The following is a 17,055-nucleotide window of genomic DNA, read 5'->3' as shown; positions in this document are numbered from 1 at the left end:
ATAGGCAGTTAAAAAATTTATTCAAAAAAATCTATGGGGTATTTTGAGCTGAAACTTCAGACACATTCAGCGGACACCTTAGACTTATATTACATCTTGTAAAAACTGGTTCTAGGGAACCTTTAAACATCCCGTCAGTTAAGCTTTTTTGTAAGTCAAATACGGAAGGTGTAGGATGTAGCATAACATTTTGAACTGCGAGAGGCGTTACACTTTCTTTAAAGTGAACTAAACCTTTAATTATAAACACTGGTTTGTATAGCAAACAGTTTTACAGTTTATTACGCTTTGATATAAGTCTCCTTATTTTCCTATAGCGGCTAATAAATCTTAAGTCTCACACATTCACAGAAGACGCCTTACTTCCGTTTTGAAAAATAATGTGGATAAACATAAATATGATTTTAAAAAAGCCACAAAATATTACATAATCAAAATTTATTGTATTTAGCATATAAACACATATGAACATAACAAAAAAAAACTATTTACATTTGCAAATTCCAAAAATATAAACCGATCTACAGTAAACTTCATAAAAAATCTAAAAAGGATGCACTGCTGTCGTATATTGTGTTTGTCACTGTTGCGATACTGAGAATACCAGAAGATACTAGTCAAAAAAGCTTATTTATTACACTGTGGCTAATGCAGGAGGTTTTGGTCCCTGTATTGAAGATGCTTGATGAATGATTATATGCTATTTCTCATCCGTACAAGTGTGAAGGAATAGTTCACCCAAAAGTTAAAATTCTCTATGACTTTCTTTGTTCTGTGGAACATAATTTGAGGAATGTCTAAGAGTCCAACATTCTTCAAAATATCTTTTGTGTTCTGCAGAAAAAAGAAATGCATACAAGTTTGGAATGGCATGAGGGTGAGTAAATGATGATGGAATTTTTTTTTCATTTTTGGGTGAACTATCCATTTAAGATGTGAGTTATATGTCTTTGCTCTCCTCTCATCCACCTGTTTTCTGTCCCACATCTGAGATCTCTGTCTTTTCTCTCTCAGCTGAATCAACGGCACTTGCAGGACCGGACCACCATGTTGGAGAGCTGTTCCACACGGGGGGTTCGGCCTAGGAAATAAACAATGGTGAGGGGCTCCAGGTCCTGGGGAACACAGCATGGAGATGCTGATGCTTCTGGATTCATTTTATTATACAACGGGAGAATCTAAAGGGAAAACAGACAGAGAAACACTGTACTTAGACATGGACACCAACATCTAAATGCAGCATTTCAGAATTAATCTACCATTCAACAATCAAGTGCACAAGTTTAATTTTACTGTAGTTATTTAACCTGTTTGGGATATACCTATAATCGTCATCCATTACACAACATCCAACACTTAACTGCCCTTTTTTTTTCTATGCATGCACAGTCTGATTGATATTTACCATGTTGTAGTGGTTGTCTGCACTCCATAAGTAAGGACAGTTCCCCGCGCAGAAATTTGCTTTGTAACCTTTCGGCTCGTGGATCCACTTCCAGTTCAAGTCCCGGCGGAAATCAATATACAGAGACCTCAGACAGCAACCCTGATCGGTCCTGGAAGAGGTAAAATGATTTGTTTCAGTGCATTATGGTGTGTTAAAAGAGCAGTTTAACTAAAAAGGAAGATTTGGCCATCATTTACACTCACACTCATGTCATTCCAAACATGCATGGCTTTATTCCTAATAAAGAACAAATTGTGTTCATGTTCTAGCCACTCTTTTATATACTGTTACAATGAATGGAAAGCAAAAGCAACATAAAAGTAGACCACATGACTTTTGTGCAATATTCAAAGTCTTCTGAAGTCATGCAATAGCTTTATTTTGGAGACTTTTATTGTACTGAATAAAGTGTGCAGGATATTCTTTTAATAAAAATCACATTTTGTGCTCGGTGAAAGAAAGTAAGCCCGTTTGAAATAACATGAGGGTGAGTAAACGATGACAGAGTTTTCACTTTTGGGTGAACTATCCCTTTTAGTAGTTGCTGTCCAGTTTTGTCCAAGTTTCCTGACTGATTCCTGCAACAAACTCTGATTTGACATAAATGTGGCTCTAATGACCATTTCTATGTTGCTTAGCACAGAGGAAGCACTTCACATAACAAACACTCATTAAAAGAGCATTTACTTCCAGAACAGACGAGATGAATTCTGCGTATCAGACATGACACTCCCTGGGCGAGTCGCTGCATGCGTTCTGTGGGTGTGTGATGCAATAGAATCTGTTTTACATGCACACACATTAGGATCGATCTCATCTGGCTCTATGAGTCTCTTATTGGTTCCTTGCTTTTCAAGCAGTGTTCTGTTTTCTTGCATTAACTGGATACTTTTGAGCTTCTAGACATCTATCAAAGGTTTACGCTTATCAATTACTGTATATTAAGCTTAATACAAAAATCCTTCAAAGCTATTAAAACTTTTTTTTTTGCACCTGTTTTTATACTAAAATCCATTTTGAGTTGCACAATTTAGCTTTAAATGTGCGATGGCAAGGAACATAATAGAAGCTCACAATTTAAACTTTATAACTCGCAGTTGGGAGTTAAAATCTCAGTTCAGAATTGCAAGATATAAACTCAAAATTGATTTGTGAGCAGCAGTTATCGGTTCAAGTGCTTTAAGGCCTTTAGGGTGCTTTCACACCTGCCACATTTAGTTCGGTTGAATCGTACCAGAGTTCGTTTGCCCCTTTGGTGCGGTTCGTTTGGGCAGGTGGGAAAGCAGCAATCGCACTCGGGTGCGCACCAAAAGCGGACCAAACAAGCGTACCGAGACCTGCTTGAAGAGGTGGTCTCGGTACGCTTTCAAACGAACTCTGGAGCGGTTCGCTTGAGATGTGAAAGCAATCGACCCAGTTAACGGACCAACGAACCAAATTATATCATTTTCATAACGGAAAATATGATATAAAAATCAGTAATGTCTGATTCTGTGAGTGAGCACATTTACAATATCTGAAAGCCAACGATCGCCTCTGGTGTGAAATTACACTTCTCCGTGCAAGAATGCTGTCCCGACGAAGTCTCAATTCCCGCTCTGCTTCATTATAAAATTCAAATGGCCTCTCTCGACAGACACACGGACAACAGGTCGCCTACCAGACAGCGCTGGGAAATCCAGAGACGGAGAGAGAGAGAAAGAGCGCGGGTTTGAATTTGCCGCAGCAAATATGAATTAACTGCGGGAGAGACGGCTACATTTATAAAGTGTTTGTGTGTGTCTGGACAGTTACAAATACAGCCACAATAAACTCATGGAGCGAACTTGTCAATCATTATTTTGATGGATGACGCAGAGAAAATTCTGACCAATAAGAGGACAGTTTTACTCCCATGTGACTTACCTTAACGCATTTTGGTACGCTTTGAAATTTTGCCATGTGAAAGCGAACCGAACCAAGAAAAAAAGCAACATTGTAACAAATTTAGTCCCTGTTTCGGAACAAAACAAGCGATCCATAGGTGTGAAAACACCCTTAAGCACATGTGTAAAAAGGTTTGTTTTAATTAACAAGCCTGTAACCATCTCAGTCATAGATGGAAAAGACCATTTACAGCAAATACAGGCAATTTACCCTATGGTTTATAAAGCTTTTTAAAAGTTATCGAGGCTAAGCCAAAGACCTAGGACTAGTTCGCCAAAGTTGGTTTTTGAAATAAACTCAGATATTTAATGAATGATCCTAGAGGCAAAGTTGCTCAGAATAAGGAGTTCTACCATGTGGTATGAATGTTGTGGGTGTGTGCGAAAAATTGCGCGATACACAATCTTTTTCGCACGTGAAAATCGTGAAGGTTCAATTTCTTTTGAATTTCTCCCAGGCCTCTAGGGCCGTGAGTCAAACAGGCTCAGCGAGTTTCGTTTAGATCGGCCTCTGTTAATCTTGTCTGATAGCTGCTCAAATTTCATTGGCCGATGGCGGACATGTTTTTTGAGATGCGTCAGTGTCCTCATAAACAATCATGGCACCTTGGACAAAGACACTGTATGCCAATTTTCAAGTCAATGTGACTAACAGTGAAGTAGTAATAGCCATTTTCATCCATTATAGTGCCACTAAGTGGCCAGTCGCTTTGTCCTTTTTCACGCGACCACAGAATGGGCTCTTAGGTGTGAACATACCCCCGTCATTACGTTCACGAGTGTATAAGTATATAAGTGGCTCCACCCACTTTGAACTTTTTGGTGGCCCTTAGAGACTGTGAATCGAAATTTCAACTTTTTTTGATAATTATTGACAATCAGATCTTGCTGCACTGGTTTGGTTCCGATCGGGCCAAAAACCTTGGACTAGTTCGCGGAAGTATTTTTTCATGTTTCACCAGAACAAGGAATCTGATCATGCATCTAGTGAGTGTGAGTACTACCAGCCCTCAAAGTTTCAAGTCTCTACGACTTACGGTTTGGTCTCCCTGATCACTTTTATGGGAGAATGCTGATCCTTGGACATTTTAAAAATTACAATAGGGTTTCAGCGCTAAGTGCTTGAAACCCTAAACATCTGATTCTTAATCAGAATTAAGTATTCTAGAGAAAATAATTATAAAAACATCTTCAAACACACACACTTGAGCTCTCTCTCTGTACCGTGAGCATATTGAAGTGTCTGCTGCTGATCTCTTCTTGCGGTTTTTCTTGGCAGGGCTGTCCAGGCGGTCAGTAGGCAGCAGGGTTAGTATCAAATGGGGGGTTTTTGTGCTAAATTCAATCTGTCCTTTAGTCACACCTGGTCTTCTGTTCTGCTTTATAAGGTCGTCATCAATGCCTGGGAAGGAATCGATCCAAAATATCAATAACATCAAATGATGCCAGAGTTTTTACAATGACATTACTGTTTCGCTAACATTTAACAAATAGAAAGTATCCCTTTTCATCTTTGAACAATGTATTTATTGTTTTAAACTTTCTTTGTGATGAAGCTTTCTGTGTTTGATATTTTTATCTAATGCAATAATATTCATAATAATATTCAACCGATTCTTTGGGGTTCATTTTAAGCCATTAGTAATTTTTAAACAATAATTGGGTTAAATAAAACTGCCCAGCAAGTTGGGCAAACATTTAACCCAACCGCTGGGTTTGTCCATTTTCAACCCAACTTGGGTTGTTTTTAACCCAGGATTTTTTTAGTGTACTTTTTAAGTGTAACTTTAAGCATTTAACTTTATAGGACAGATAAATCAAATAAAACATTTCGAGAAACATGAGAAAATGACCTGCAAATCTGGCTTCCAACTCTTCACTCTTGTTAGGGACAATATTGTTTGTGGAGGGGACGAATGTACAGCAAGGACAGTGAACGCTGATCTTGAGCCCAAGATTTCTCTCTAAGAGGGAAAAAGAGATTATTTTTCCCAGAGAAGTAAACATTTCACAACCTCCTCTGCTTCATCAAGCAGTAAGTATACGTTGAAACTTCTGGATGAACCCACTGACCTCTGAACGCCATCCACTCCTTCACAGTCTCTGTGACGTCGACGGAAAGCCACGCCCCCTTGGCTCGAGGCTCTACTGTTCTGGAGTCGATGTACCTCTGAGACGCTGCCGTCACATCGTCAGATTTGAGAATCTGTGGGTGTGAAGGGAAACAAACCACAAGCTTATTTGACTTACCCATTCATTCATCTGCTGCTCTATTTCTTGCACTGTATGGCATGAAAACACATCATGCAAATGTGATGAATCAAACCCGTGCAGTTGCTGTCACTACAGTACAGACTCACTGCTCGTCTTTGGAACAGCTCAAGCCTTTTGTCTGGAAAAACCACAGGCGCTCCTCTTACCTGGTATATTTCCACGCGCTGCTCTGTGGTGCGCGCCTGTGGGTTTGGAGCTCTGAAGATGCGAAATTCTGCTTTGACCAAAGTACTGGAATTTCGCTCCACGTTGGTGACGTCGAAGCCCACTATCCTGAAATACGGGCTCTGAGGAAGCGGGTTGATTGAGTCTGTGGAACAAAGGCAGGATTCACTTTGGCCTTATTTACACTTTGTGGTCTGTGCGTGGTTTTCAGAGGGTCAACCTCAAGGAAATAAAACTTGCTTTAGTGCCAAAACGGCAGATGTAATGACTAACCCCTTTCAGCCTCTCAGAAGCCTCACTGAACTTTAGCTGACTTATTATTAGCAACAAAGCTGTATATTGTAGGTACACTATATTTAATGGCTGTTGGATACATTAAGCACATTGTACTCCCAAAATTATCATTAGCACAATGTACTTAGTATCTTTTTTTTGTAATTCCCGTTCATTTTTATGGTGATTAGTTTATTTGATCAATATTTTATACAGATATTCACTTTTTCTTCAAGAAAAATAACTTAATGTATTCAAACAAACAAAAATAAGTTTGTGTCCATTTAGATTACAAAACAAATTTGCATAAATATTATAAATACTGTTGTTATCTAATGATCATGTAGTTATTACTGCATCAAAAAAAAAAAAAAAAAAAAAACTGAAAATCAGTTCTGCATATCGGTTATTGGACAATGATACCGATACTAAATTTCTCCACCTACACCGATAATTCAGAGGGATATCTGCCGATAATGATACCGATAGTTTGGTGGTTCTGCCTTTTATACCTTCTTTTAAATGAATGATCATTTCATTATAATTAATAATTATATCATTATATTTTTAATTATTACATTTTGAAAGAAATGCAAATAAAAAACTTTATTCTCTCCATTTCATTAACTTGTTTCAGAGTAACTGCTATCAGTTATAAACATAAACGAATTACTCAAATTATTGACAACGCACATTAACTTTCTGAATGTTATTAATTCATAGAATTACTGTTAATATTGAACATCAAACTGGTTTCTTAGCATTTTTCTGCCCTCTTTTAATTGACAGGATATATCGGCCCTGACTATCAGCTATAACTTGTTAGTGATGCACTGATATATCGGCCAGTAATCGGTATCGGCCTATAAAGGTGAATTTTCACACCATCGGCTATCGGCCGAGACCGATTATTGGCCCATATATCGTTGCATTGCTAACAATAATGCATTTTAGGTAATTAATGTGCATCTTATTGGTCATAAAAAGGCAATAATAAATACTACCACTACCTACCTACCTATTTATACACACACACACTAATATTACAATATGGAATAGGTAATATGCATAGTAATTATGGTAATGAGTATAGATTAATTATACATTTACATTACAGTGTACATTGTAATTTCCTTATTTCTTTTGTTTTGGGGTGAAATATAACAGGAATGTTCTTGACAATGTTTCATGCGATTTTCAGTCAATCTAGTGAATAATGATCTCCTTTAAATGCTTTTTTTAAACACCCAAATCGGATGGCCAAACTAAATGATTCACTAGAATGAAGGTTTAATTACACATCCAGAGCCCAATGCATTCTTTAAATGGTGTATTAATAAGCCATTTCAGAAAAATTCATATCACTCACTCGTATCTGTGCGCAGTGGCATCATATTGACCCGCTGCACCTCTTTGGCATAATAGTCCTCCTCGCTGCTCTCACGCTCGCACGCGGCTTCGGCCTGGCGTGCGCGCTCCTTCAGCAGTTCCTTCGTGCTGTTGTAAAGTAACATCACCTCCACCGGTACCGACGGTGTCGTGCTGGCTTCGGGATCCGGTGGACTCCGGATGCGTAGCTTGCTCAGAATCTGCCCGCGCACCGCCTCGATCCTTTTGGATTTGTGGTCGTCCAAGTTGTAGGACTGGCACGTGGAGAATCCTTCCGCAGACACGGATAGTTTGAGAACGAGCAAAGTTAGATTGATGAACCACATGGTTGATTGACAGATGAGAGGGTCGGAAGCGCTCCTCTAACGCCCGGTCCTCTGGATGTCCTCGGGGAGCGCGCGCACTGAGCGCGTCTCTTGCAATGGGACAAACCCAAAGTGCGTAGGCTGCGCTGCTCGCGCTCTGTGTTCACCAGGTGAATGAGCTCCTCTGCTGTCAGATAGGAGCTTTTACCTCCTCATACACTGCCTGACATATAATTTATGCACTCGTATAGTCTATTTCAAGGAGGTCAGTTTTTTCTAAAGGAATGTTTTTCGACGCGAATTCGTTGAAGGTACGTCGTGCGTAAATCGAATTATTTTGGTGTCGATGAATGTCTTTAAACCCTTTTAAAACAGCGTTTTTGTAATCTACAGGTAAAATAAATATACAATAAAGGCAAACAAGCACTATGTTTTGTAGCTCTAGTTATATTTCAGTTTGTGAGTGCCTTTTTTGGACGTTATAGCTAGGCTTTGTGATCACTAAAATGTTTGAGAAGCCTTTTTTTTGGAAAGTATATTGTATTTAAATAGTTTAGTAGGGCTAGAAGTACTTTCTAAAACCTCCAACCGTTTGTTTGGACTTTATGTTCCCTCCGTAATTCACACCCTGCCTGAGCTACCTCAGGTAAAGCAAATGTGAAATATTGGCCTGACTTCTGTGCATGTTGTAATGACTAGCATAATACAATTGTCCATTATTAAAGAACATCCCAATAATATGAATCTCTATGGAATCAATAAACACAGTCTTTCCATCATGCTTCCCAGGATTTTAAGTATTTACCGGTAAGGTAATAAACAGAACAGTTCCTCATGCTCGTCTGGTATCCAATGATTCAGAGAGAAACTCCAAGTGCTGCTTTGAATTCTTGTGGTTTGTCTTGGAGCTTTAGTGAGGACCACTAGTGTTTCTTTTAAAGTGACTCTCCAGCTCCTTTCCCATGATAACTATAAGAGATCAGGTCAGATTTTATTTCTCTTTTCTTACAGCCTTGAGTCGAGATGCAGATCTGCCATCCAAATGTTCAATCAAGCCCTTGAAATTGCTTTAGGAAAATTCAATTATCCCATGACAAAGACTGACTGTCTCCAGCAGCTCAAAGTTGAACTGGATTTAATATAAACAAAATGAGAAAATGCTAGTCTAGGCTTGGCCTACCAGAATACATCTTTTGCGAAGAATAATCCATTTCAAAGGAGAGAGGGGGGAAAAAAACGACAAAAATGACAAGACCATCAACAAAAATGTCAGAAGTCAAAGAGCGTCTTTGAAGGTGTGAACTTAACTACTCGGCTGTACTTAAAAACACAACCCCCTTTGGCTTTCAGAGCTAAAAACATCTCTTCAACAAAACAAGTCCCTAATGTTTTCTGAAGTTTTGAGAGGAAGAAAAAACAGAGAGCAGCTGTGTGTGTGTGGGAGGGAGGGAGAGAGAGAGAGAGGGGAAAGGACAAAGAGAGACATAGTGAGAACTAAACGGCTGAATGAAAAAATAAGATGTCTGAGAAGATAAAATGGAGAAATCTTTTTGAAACCTAATTTGAACTCTTATGCTGTGTTGAAAACACCTTTGATGTTCCTGGTCATTTTAAAAATTGCTTGTAAATCGCTCGTTCTGCTATATTATCACCAAATATTGGATTCAGTATTTTGGTCACCGTGTTTTCTTTCACTGAGGACAGGGTTTGCTTTTGTTTTTGGACCTGATTGATCGAAGCCTCATTGATCTGAGCTTATGCACCTCAGTTTTTTTGGATAACTTTGACAATATTTAACAAAATATGGTAAAAAAGTGCACTGTTTATCACACTAGTGTGCTTTAATGTTTAACCAGTAAGTTTGTTTTGAAACGCTTTTATTTTGTACAAAAAAGTCACACTTGTGGTGTTTCCGGCCTATAAAATAATAGCTTATAAATCCCTTGTTATGCTATTTTTTTTTTTTTTTTTTACCTAATAATGGATTCAATCTTTTTGTCAACTTGTTTTCTTTGCAGTTAGGACAGGTTTTGTATTTAATTTTGAAACTGACTGATCGTAGGCCTCATTGATCTGAGGATAATGAACATGATGAACATGTTTCTGAACATTAAATGTTTCTCTTATTTTCGATCTCCCCCATTCATTTTCGATGGATTATAAGCTCAGATCAATCAGGCCTACGATCAGTTGGTTTAAAAAAAAAAAAAACTGCCCTAATTGACAGAAAACCAGTTGACAAAATCCAATGGTTGGTGATAATGCCATAACAAGCATTTTTAAAAGCAATTTTTTGTAGGCCGATCATTTTTGACTGGGAACTCCACAAGTGTAACAAGGTGGGGGAAAAAATGACCAAAAAGTACAGAAATTATCCAAGAATTTTGGGAAAGTAGTTGTACCCTGTGTGAGCAAATCTGTCATTTTTAGTCCAATGACATTTACATTTTCTGGAAAAAGAAAATCCTCTCCGGGTCAAAATGACCCGAACACAACATAAAGTTAAATGTGTCAAGTTCTTAGAAATATAATTAACCATTTCTGTGAATGACTCAAGTCAACTGGTGAAATTGAGTAATTGAGGAAACATTCTTTGCAAATTCAGTACATTTGAGGTGTACACAACTTTAACAAACTTTAAGGTAAATAATATTTTCATAAATACCAGGAATTTTCGTGTCATTAATTATTAGTTTTGTTAGGGTTGTTCCTTTTCACCTTAAAATATAACATTAAAAAAATGTCATAAAATGTTCAATATATCTCCTTTTTGTGATTTTCACGCAAAAAACAAAATGACTTCATGCATGTTGGTTATGCCACACTGACTTTAATTTGGTCAACAACAAAAACATCTCAAACATTAAAAATATTTTACAAGTAGTGCTGTCAAATCGATAAATCACATCTAACATAAAAGTTTGTAAAAATTAAATAGATACATATGTGTGTTAGATGCAATTAATTGATTTGCCGGCACTATTTAAAGCTGAATCACCTTGTGTTTATTGTGTAAGAAATAAATATTTCAAACTTATATATAAACATTTTCTTTTTCAAGGATTTTAGTCTTTTAATAAGATTTTTTTTTTACTATCTCCAGACAGTTACACAATCTGGACATTTAATCACGACAAAAATATCCAAATGAACTGATCCAGAAATATAAAACATGTTCTTCACAGTTTGAACACGTTTAATGCATTTTAAATAACCTAATAGATAACCCTGTTAGGCATTATATAAATAATATAATAAAGTAATAACGTTTGGTAGTGTTATTCTAAAAAGCGACCAAAACAAAGTCTATTTAGCAGTTTTCCTGTGAAATGTTATGTCAGTATTTCTCAGACGGCCTTTTCCAGACGCCTTTATTGCATAACAATGGTGACATTTTTTTGGAACCTTTCCTTGGCAATAGTGTTTCCCAAAAATCTTTACAAATAGTCAAATATCCACCACTGCAGGATGAAATTACTGACCGACTGTTTCTTAAATTGTTTACCTTGGAAATAAGACAATGTGCTTTTCTAATCCAATATTTTCCATCATGCATTTAACAGACCCATTTAAAAAAATACCCACTGGACACATTTAAAATAGATTTACTGGATATTAATTTCACCTTCCATTTTGTTTCCTGGAGAGAAATGATAGATATCCAAGGCCTCAATCTAAGCTTTCCCATCCTTTCATTTTAGGTACACCCTTCCTTCCTTTACTTCCACTCCCTATCTTTCTTCTCATTTTTAATTACAGTTCAGCATCTACATGATCGTTAATCTTTCAAAAACAGCTTTGTAGCTGCTCTCTCCACCTCTCCATTATGACATTATTATAGTTTGGCTGAGAGGGCTGTAATTGAACTTCAAGTGAAGGCAGAAGGTATAAAACACCAGAAGCCTTGGAGAAACGACATATTAGAAACCCCCACCAAAAAAAAGACGCCAGAGGGCTGGAATTTTTTTAATCATTCCAACTATTTTCTTGTTCAAACATGAATTCAACATTTGATCTGGGATCAGAGGAAACGTGTAATAATCTGACGTGGATGCGGAGTCTCGAGCGCCATCAGGCGGCCGCGGATGGATGAAAGGTCGCTCTGGTGGTTAGTTGCGGTATTGCAATATAAGATTTAAAAATAGAGACCTCGAAAACAGCTTATCCCGTTTCTTTCCTTCCACCTCCCTGAAACTAAATATAGTCCCTGCCTTGCCACGTCATCTTGCTCCCAGAGCTTGCTGTGCGATATGAAAGTCTTTGGCACAGTTTGTTCCAAGAAACTACTAAAGCTGACCTAGATCATTTCAAGCAAGCACAGAGCTGACATCAAATGGAAATGCTATGGTACTGAATGACTACTATAATCACATTATGGAGTTTTTATGGTATTCTAAGGTACTTCATAGAATTCCATGATACATAAATTTAAGTATAGTATCATGTAAAAAAAAAAAAAAAAAAAACAACTATGGCAAATTTTAAGACGTTGATTAAATATGAATATAAAACACATCGGGTCTATATAAAAGCCTCACAATTTAGAGATAAATAAGCGTCATTTCATATCAATTTCTGTAATCAAATATGAAACATATAACACACATATACATATATACACACACACACATATATGTGTGTGTGTATATATGTATGTGCATGCATACATACATATATATTATATATATACACATTATATATACATACATACATACATACATATACATATATATACATATACACATATACATATATACATATATATATATATATATGTGTATATATATGTATATGTGTATATATATATATATATATATATATATGTATATGTATATATATATATGTATATGTATATATATATATATATATATATATGTATATGTATATATATATATGTATATGTGTATATGTATATATATGTATATGTGTATATGTATATATATATATATATGTATATGTGTATATATATATATATATGTATATATATATATATATGTGTATGTATATATATATGTATATATATATGTATATGTATATATATATATATATGTATATGTGTATATATATATGTATATGTGTATATGTATATATATATGTATATATGTATATGTGTATATATATATATGTATGTATATATATATATATATATGTATATATATGTATATGTATATATATATATATATATATGTATATGTGTATATATGTGTATGTATATATATATATATATATGTGTATATGTATATATATGTATATGTTTATATATATATATGTATATGTGTATATGTATATATATATATGTATATATGTATATGTGTATATGTATATATATATGTATATGTGTATATATATATATGTATAAATATATATAAATAAAAATATAAATCTCTCTATATCTTTATATATATAAATATATATAAGTATATATGTATATATATATACATATACATATATATATATATACGTATATATATGTATATATATACACATATATATATATATATATAAATAATACATACATATTTTATATATATAAGATAATTATTATTTCGAGGTCACACCAATGAGTAATAGAAGATGATTTGTACATTTAATTAAGTGTAGAATTAAGAGTAAATTAATACAAATTTATTTAATATTTTACAAAGCACAACATACAATGACAGAAACAACAGAATGTAAATTCTCATAGTAACCAAATGGAAAGAGACATTGAACATGATGGTGTAAATCATAATAACTAATGGATTATGGTACATTTTCCATCCTCCTCTGAAGAAAACGGCACCCCAGATATCTAAAATAAACATTTGGGTCCAATAAACAGTCTAGAGCTCTTCTGGGATGCGTGCAGCAGCTTGATCTACTCGCCTTCATCGAGTAACATGTTGGGAACTCCTTTGGAGATGGGGAACTCTCTGCCAGATTCAGGACACTGTAAACATCCCTCTATGACCTCAACCTGTGAAGACAGAACACTGTTATAGGCACTAACTCCCTTCAGCAAACTTCATTAAATAAAACATTTAATGTTTATGTGAAAATGGGTTTGTACAGAGCAAATCAATCACAGAAAACGGCACAAAATATGAGAAACAAATCGAGTTTTAATCTGTTAAAAAGAAGTGTGAAAATATGAGCTTGTGCTGTATTTTTAATAATGGACCCAGTTCATTCAGACTGTGATGATGCACTTTCAGTTATTAACATTGTAAATCTAGTTTTTTATATTTTAAAAATGTAATGTACAGTTTTGTTTCACAAAGTTTGCTTCTTCAGTATTTGTATATTTTTTTCACCTTGTACAATAAGTAATTCTCACGTTTTGAAGGCTTTTATTGGCAAAACAATCAATATATGCAAAGAGTAAATATTTACAGTGTTGACCCTTCTTGGTGTTGGCAGCTTCTGGGCCAAATCCTTACTGATGGAGATCCATTCTTGCTTTATTGGCACAACTTGTGGGCTTCTGCTTGTCTACTCTCTTTTTGAGGACTGACACAGGTTCTCTATGGGTTTAATATCTGGGGAGTTGCGTGGCCACAGATCCAACATTTCAATGTACTGATCTCTGAGCCACTTCATCAACACTCTTGCCTTGTGACGTGGTGCTCCATCATGCTGGAAAATGTACGGATCATAACCAAATTGCTCCTGGGTCATTGGGAGAAGTTTTGCAGGATGTTTTGGTACCATTCTTTATTCCTGGCAGTGATTTTGGGGCAGAATTGTAAGAGCCCACTCGCTTGCATGAAAAGCAACCCCACACTTGGTCTCAGGATGCTTCACTGCCGGCACAACACAGGACTCGCACCTTTTCTTCTCTGGACAGTCGATTTTCCCAAACAGTCGGAAGGGGGGTTTATCAGAGAAAATGACTTTGCAGCAGTCTTCTGAGGTCCAATCATTGTACTTCTGTAATTCAGTCTGTCCTTGCTGTTTTTCTTGGAGAGAAGTGCTGTCCTTCTTGATACCAGGGCGTTGTCCAAAAGGCTGCGTGCTGCAGATTCACTCACATTTTTTATTTATTTTTTTATTTTTTTGGGCCAATGAAGCTTTTTGCAATTATTTAAAATGCATCTGGTCACTCTGAACAATAATCTAGAAACAATGTGAATCAACGCCGCAACAACTAAAGCAGCAAGCTTTGTAAAAGATTCGTCTCTGCCACAACATTTGACCATGACTGTATAACACTGTACTTTGTGTACAGACATTAACATTTTTGAAAATTAGTTAACGCTGCCGCATGAGTGTTTCTAATACAACGGATGGATGGACTGACTCAAAATTGACATTTTTCTTTCTTTTGACCAACATAATCAATTTCTTGAAATTGTTTTCCTCTTTTGGAAAGTCAAAGAAACCCCATTACAGATTTTTTTCTTTTGCTATTGGGCAAATGAAAACCATTTCCTCCTCCATATTCTTCTTTTCTTTTTCTTGTTTTCACTGCAAATCAGCGCACAGGCAATTTGTACTGCAAGCTTCTTGCAGGCTACCATTTTTAATAATAATCCCAGTCTCACGTGAGAACTCCGGTCTTGCACGCTTGATTTTGCGTGGTTTCCTTGTCACATCTCGCGTGTGTTTGGTTGTGAAACGTAGTTTGCGTGCCAGACAGAGTTGTCGGAGATTCTTCCTATTGTAAAGTCACGCAGTGTGAAACCTTCTGTCGCCAATCCATCATGCAGTGTGAACACAGCAGTGACTGAATGCTGGCCAAGATAGTCATGCAGTGTGAAAAGAACAGTGACCCGACTACTTTGAAAATCGTGCAGTCTGAACTCGGCTTATGTGAAAATGGTCCATAAGAAACTGCATTAAGAAAATATTAGTCCAGTAAATTAGGTTCTTTGAAAAAGGTTGTTCATCTAATGTGTCTCACCTCCAGAAGAACTCTGTGAACTTTGCGCAGAAACTCCTCATCATTTTCATAGTTTGGTATGAGTGTGCTGGGCAGGTCCTGAGATTGTCCAAGCTGTTAAAAACACACAACAGCATTGTGGTGCAATGCTAATTTCAGCTCATACCACTATATCATGCACAGATAAAAACCTCCTGCTTTCTAAACAGCACTGGAAGGTTGTGCAAATTCACCATCCTTAATGAATATCATTAAAATTGCATAAAAAGCACAGCATCTTCACTCACCCATTCTGCAGCCTGGATCAAGGCGCTCCACTCCAGCTTAGGAATCATCCGGCTCACAAACTGAGCATTGAACTCCAACTCATTCACTTTCACTTCTGTTGCCTTCATTCACGAGCCATGACAGAACAAGACTCAGATTTGTCAGTGACAGTAGTGTGACATGCTCTAAATTCAACATTTTTTCTAACCATTTGACACATTTTTGCATTTAAACAGTTGTTATTAGCTCACGGCAATTCATTTAACATTTGACACACTGCAGGACTACTTCAAAACAGCGATTAGTCACTTATTTTGAACCTAAAATCTTTATGGTAAAAAAGTTACATGAGCATGCACATGTAGTAGCTTCTCTGTAACTTTAAATTCTGAGCGGTGAGTTCGCAAGAAAATCTTTTAAGTGCTAATAAATTACTGCTGCATTTTGTATTGATGTGCATCTGAGAAATAAACTCTAACCAGTAATGAAAACACTATACGTCAATCTCACCTTGATAATAAGTGGGTATCCTTTAACCACTCCTTTCACATGTGATGTCAACATGTTATGCGTTAACAACTTCATTTCGGCAGTATGTGGCGATATATTGCAGGAACAAAGCACGAAAATTTGATGATTAAAGAAGCGTTGAACTACAAACATAACCACATGCGTTTATCGCGATGACTGCGTGCGACCGCTAAAACAAGCTCCCTGAGAAACAGAGCGCGGTGTATTTGGTTCCGCTTGTGATGTGATTTCAGAGCTGACTAGATTTATTTAAAGCGTTGTGTAGAAACTGACTATATCTTAGTGTTTGAATTGTTGTGTTCAAAATATAATTACACAAACGCGTTTCTCTGGTGGGTTTGAATGTTGATTTCAAACTTCCCGTTCAAAACCGTGTTAAATGATCAATGTTTGTGAATTAGGAGCTCCGAAATAAAATTGAATATAATTTTTAATAATAGCTGTTGGGTAACAAGAAAACACTGGCATACTGTCAGACAAGAAGCGGTAAAATTATGAAGGCAGATCGTCAGGCAGGCCAAAATGTTTTTAAGTGTACCAAACTGTTTAAAATGACAAATTACAGTATTTGATGTACACAACAAGGATTTGATATCATTGTATAACACTTTTGAC

At 36.2% G+C, this 17,055-nt stretch overlaps 2 protein-coding genes across 2 annotated transcripts; both read right to left on the bottom strand.

Annotated features, from left to right (window-relative positions):
- Positions 1–500: 500 nt before the first annotated feature.
- On the bottom strand, positions 501–9,058 carry tgfb5 (transforming growth factor, beta 5). The gene is made up of 7 exons (XM_067383177.1): positions 7,454–9,058; positions 5,793–5,956; positions 5,446–5,578; positions 5,226–5,336; positions 4,597–4,774; positions 1,406–1,556; positions 501–1,178 (listed from the first exon to the last, which is right to left on the bottom strand). Exons 1-7 carry the CDS (start codon positions 7,797–7,799, stop codon positions 1,020–1,022), a joined length of 1,242 nt encoding a protein of 413 aa, XP_067239278.1. The 5' UTR covers positions 7,800–9,058; the 3' UTR covers positions 501–1,019.
- Positions 9,059–13,379: 4,321 nt separating this feature from the next.
- On the bottom strand, positions 13,380–16,638 carry trmt112 (tRNA methyltransferase activator subunit 11-2). The gene is made up of 4 exons (XM_067384281.1): positions 16,420–16,638; positions 15,930–16,031; positions 15,664–15,756; positions 13,380–13,737 (listed from the first exon to the last, which is right to left on the bottom strand). The coding sequence occupies exons 1-4, from the start codon at positions 16,570–16,572 to the stop codon at positions 13,639–13,641; spliced, it is 447 nt and encodes a 148-aa protein (XP_067240382.1). The 5' UTR covers positions 16,573–16,638; the 3' UTR covers positions 13,380–13,638.
- Between the last annotated feature and the right edge of the window lie 417 nt (positions 16,639–17,055).

This window comes from Chanodichthys erythropterus, chromosome 1 (genome assembly GCF_024489055.1).
Source record: "Chanodichthys erythropterus isolate Z2021 chromosome 1, ASM2448905v1, whole genome shotgun sequence".
Taxonomy (NCBI): Eukaryota; Metazoa; Chordata; class Actinopteri; order Cypriniformes; family Xenocyprididae; genus Chanodichthys; species Chanodichthys erythropterus.
Note: the sequence above shows the minus strand (reverse complement) of the source record. Positions and strands in the feature narration are given on the sequence as shown.

Bases quoted from the DNA above. Each gene is read 5' to 3' on its own strand.
- tgfb5 (XM_067383177.1), bottom strand. From the start codon at position 7,799: ATGTGGTTCATCAATCTAACTTTGCTCGTTCTCAAACTATCCGTGTCT. The intron at 5,957-7,453 runs GTGAGTGATATG...TTTGTTCCACAG, and splicing joins GCCACTGCGCACAGATACGA to ACTCAATCAACCCGCTTCCT. The intron at 1,557-4,596 runs GTACAGAGAGAG...TACCTCTTCCAG, and splicing joins GACACTTCAATATGCTCACG to GACCGATCAGGGTTGCTGTC.
- trmt112 (XM_067384281.1), bottom strand. From the start codon at position 16,572: ATGTTTGTAGTTCAACGCTTCTTTAATCATCAAATTTTCGTGCTTTGT. The intron at 16,032-16,419 runs GTGAGATTGACG...TCGTGAATGAAG, and splicing joins GATACCCACTTATTATCAAG to GCAACAGAAGTGAAAGTGAA. The intron at 15,757-15,929 runs GTGAGTGAAGAT...TGTTTTTAACAG, and splicing joins TGATCCAGGCTGCAGAATGG to CTTGGACAATCTCAGGACCT.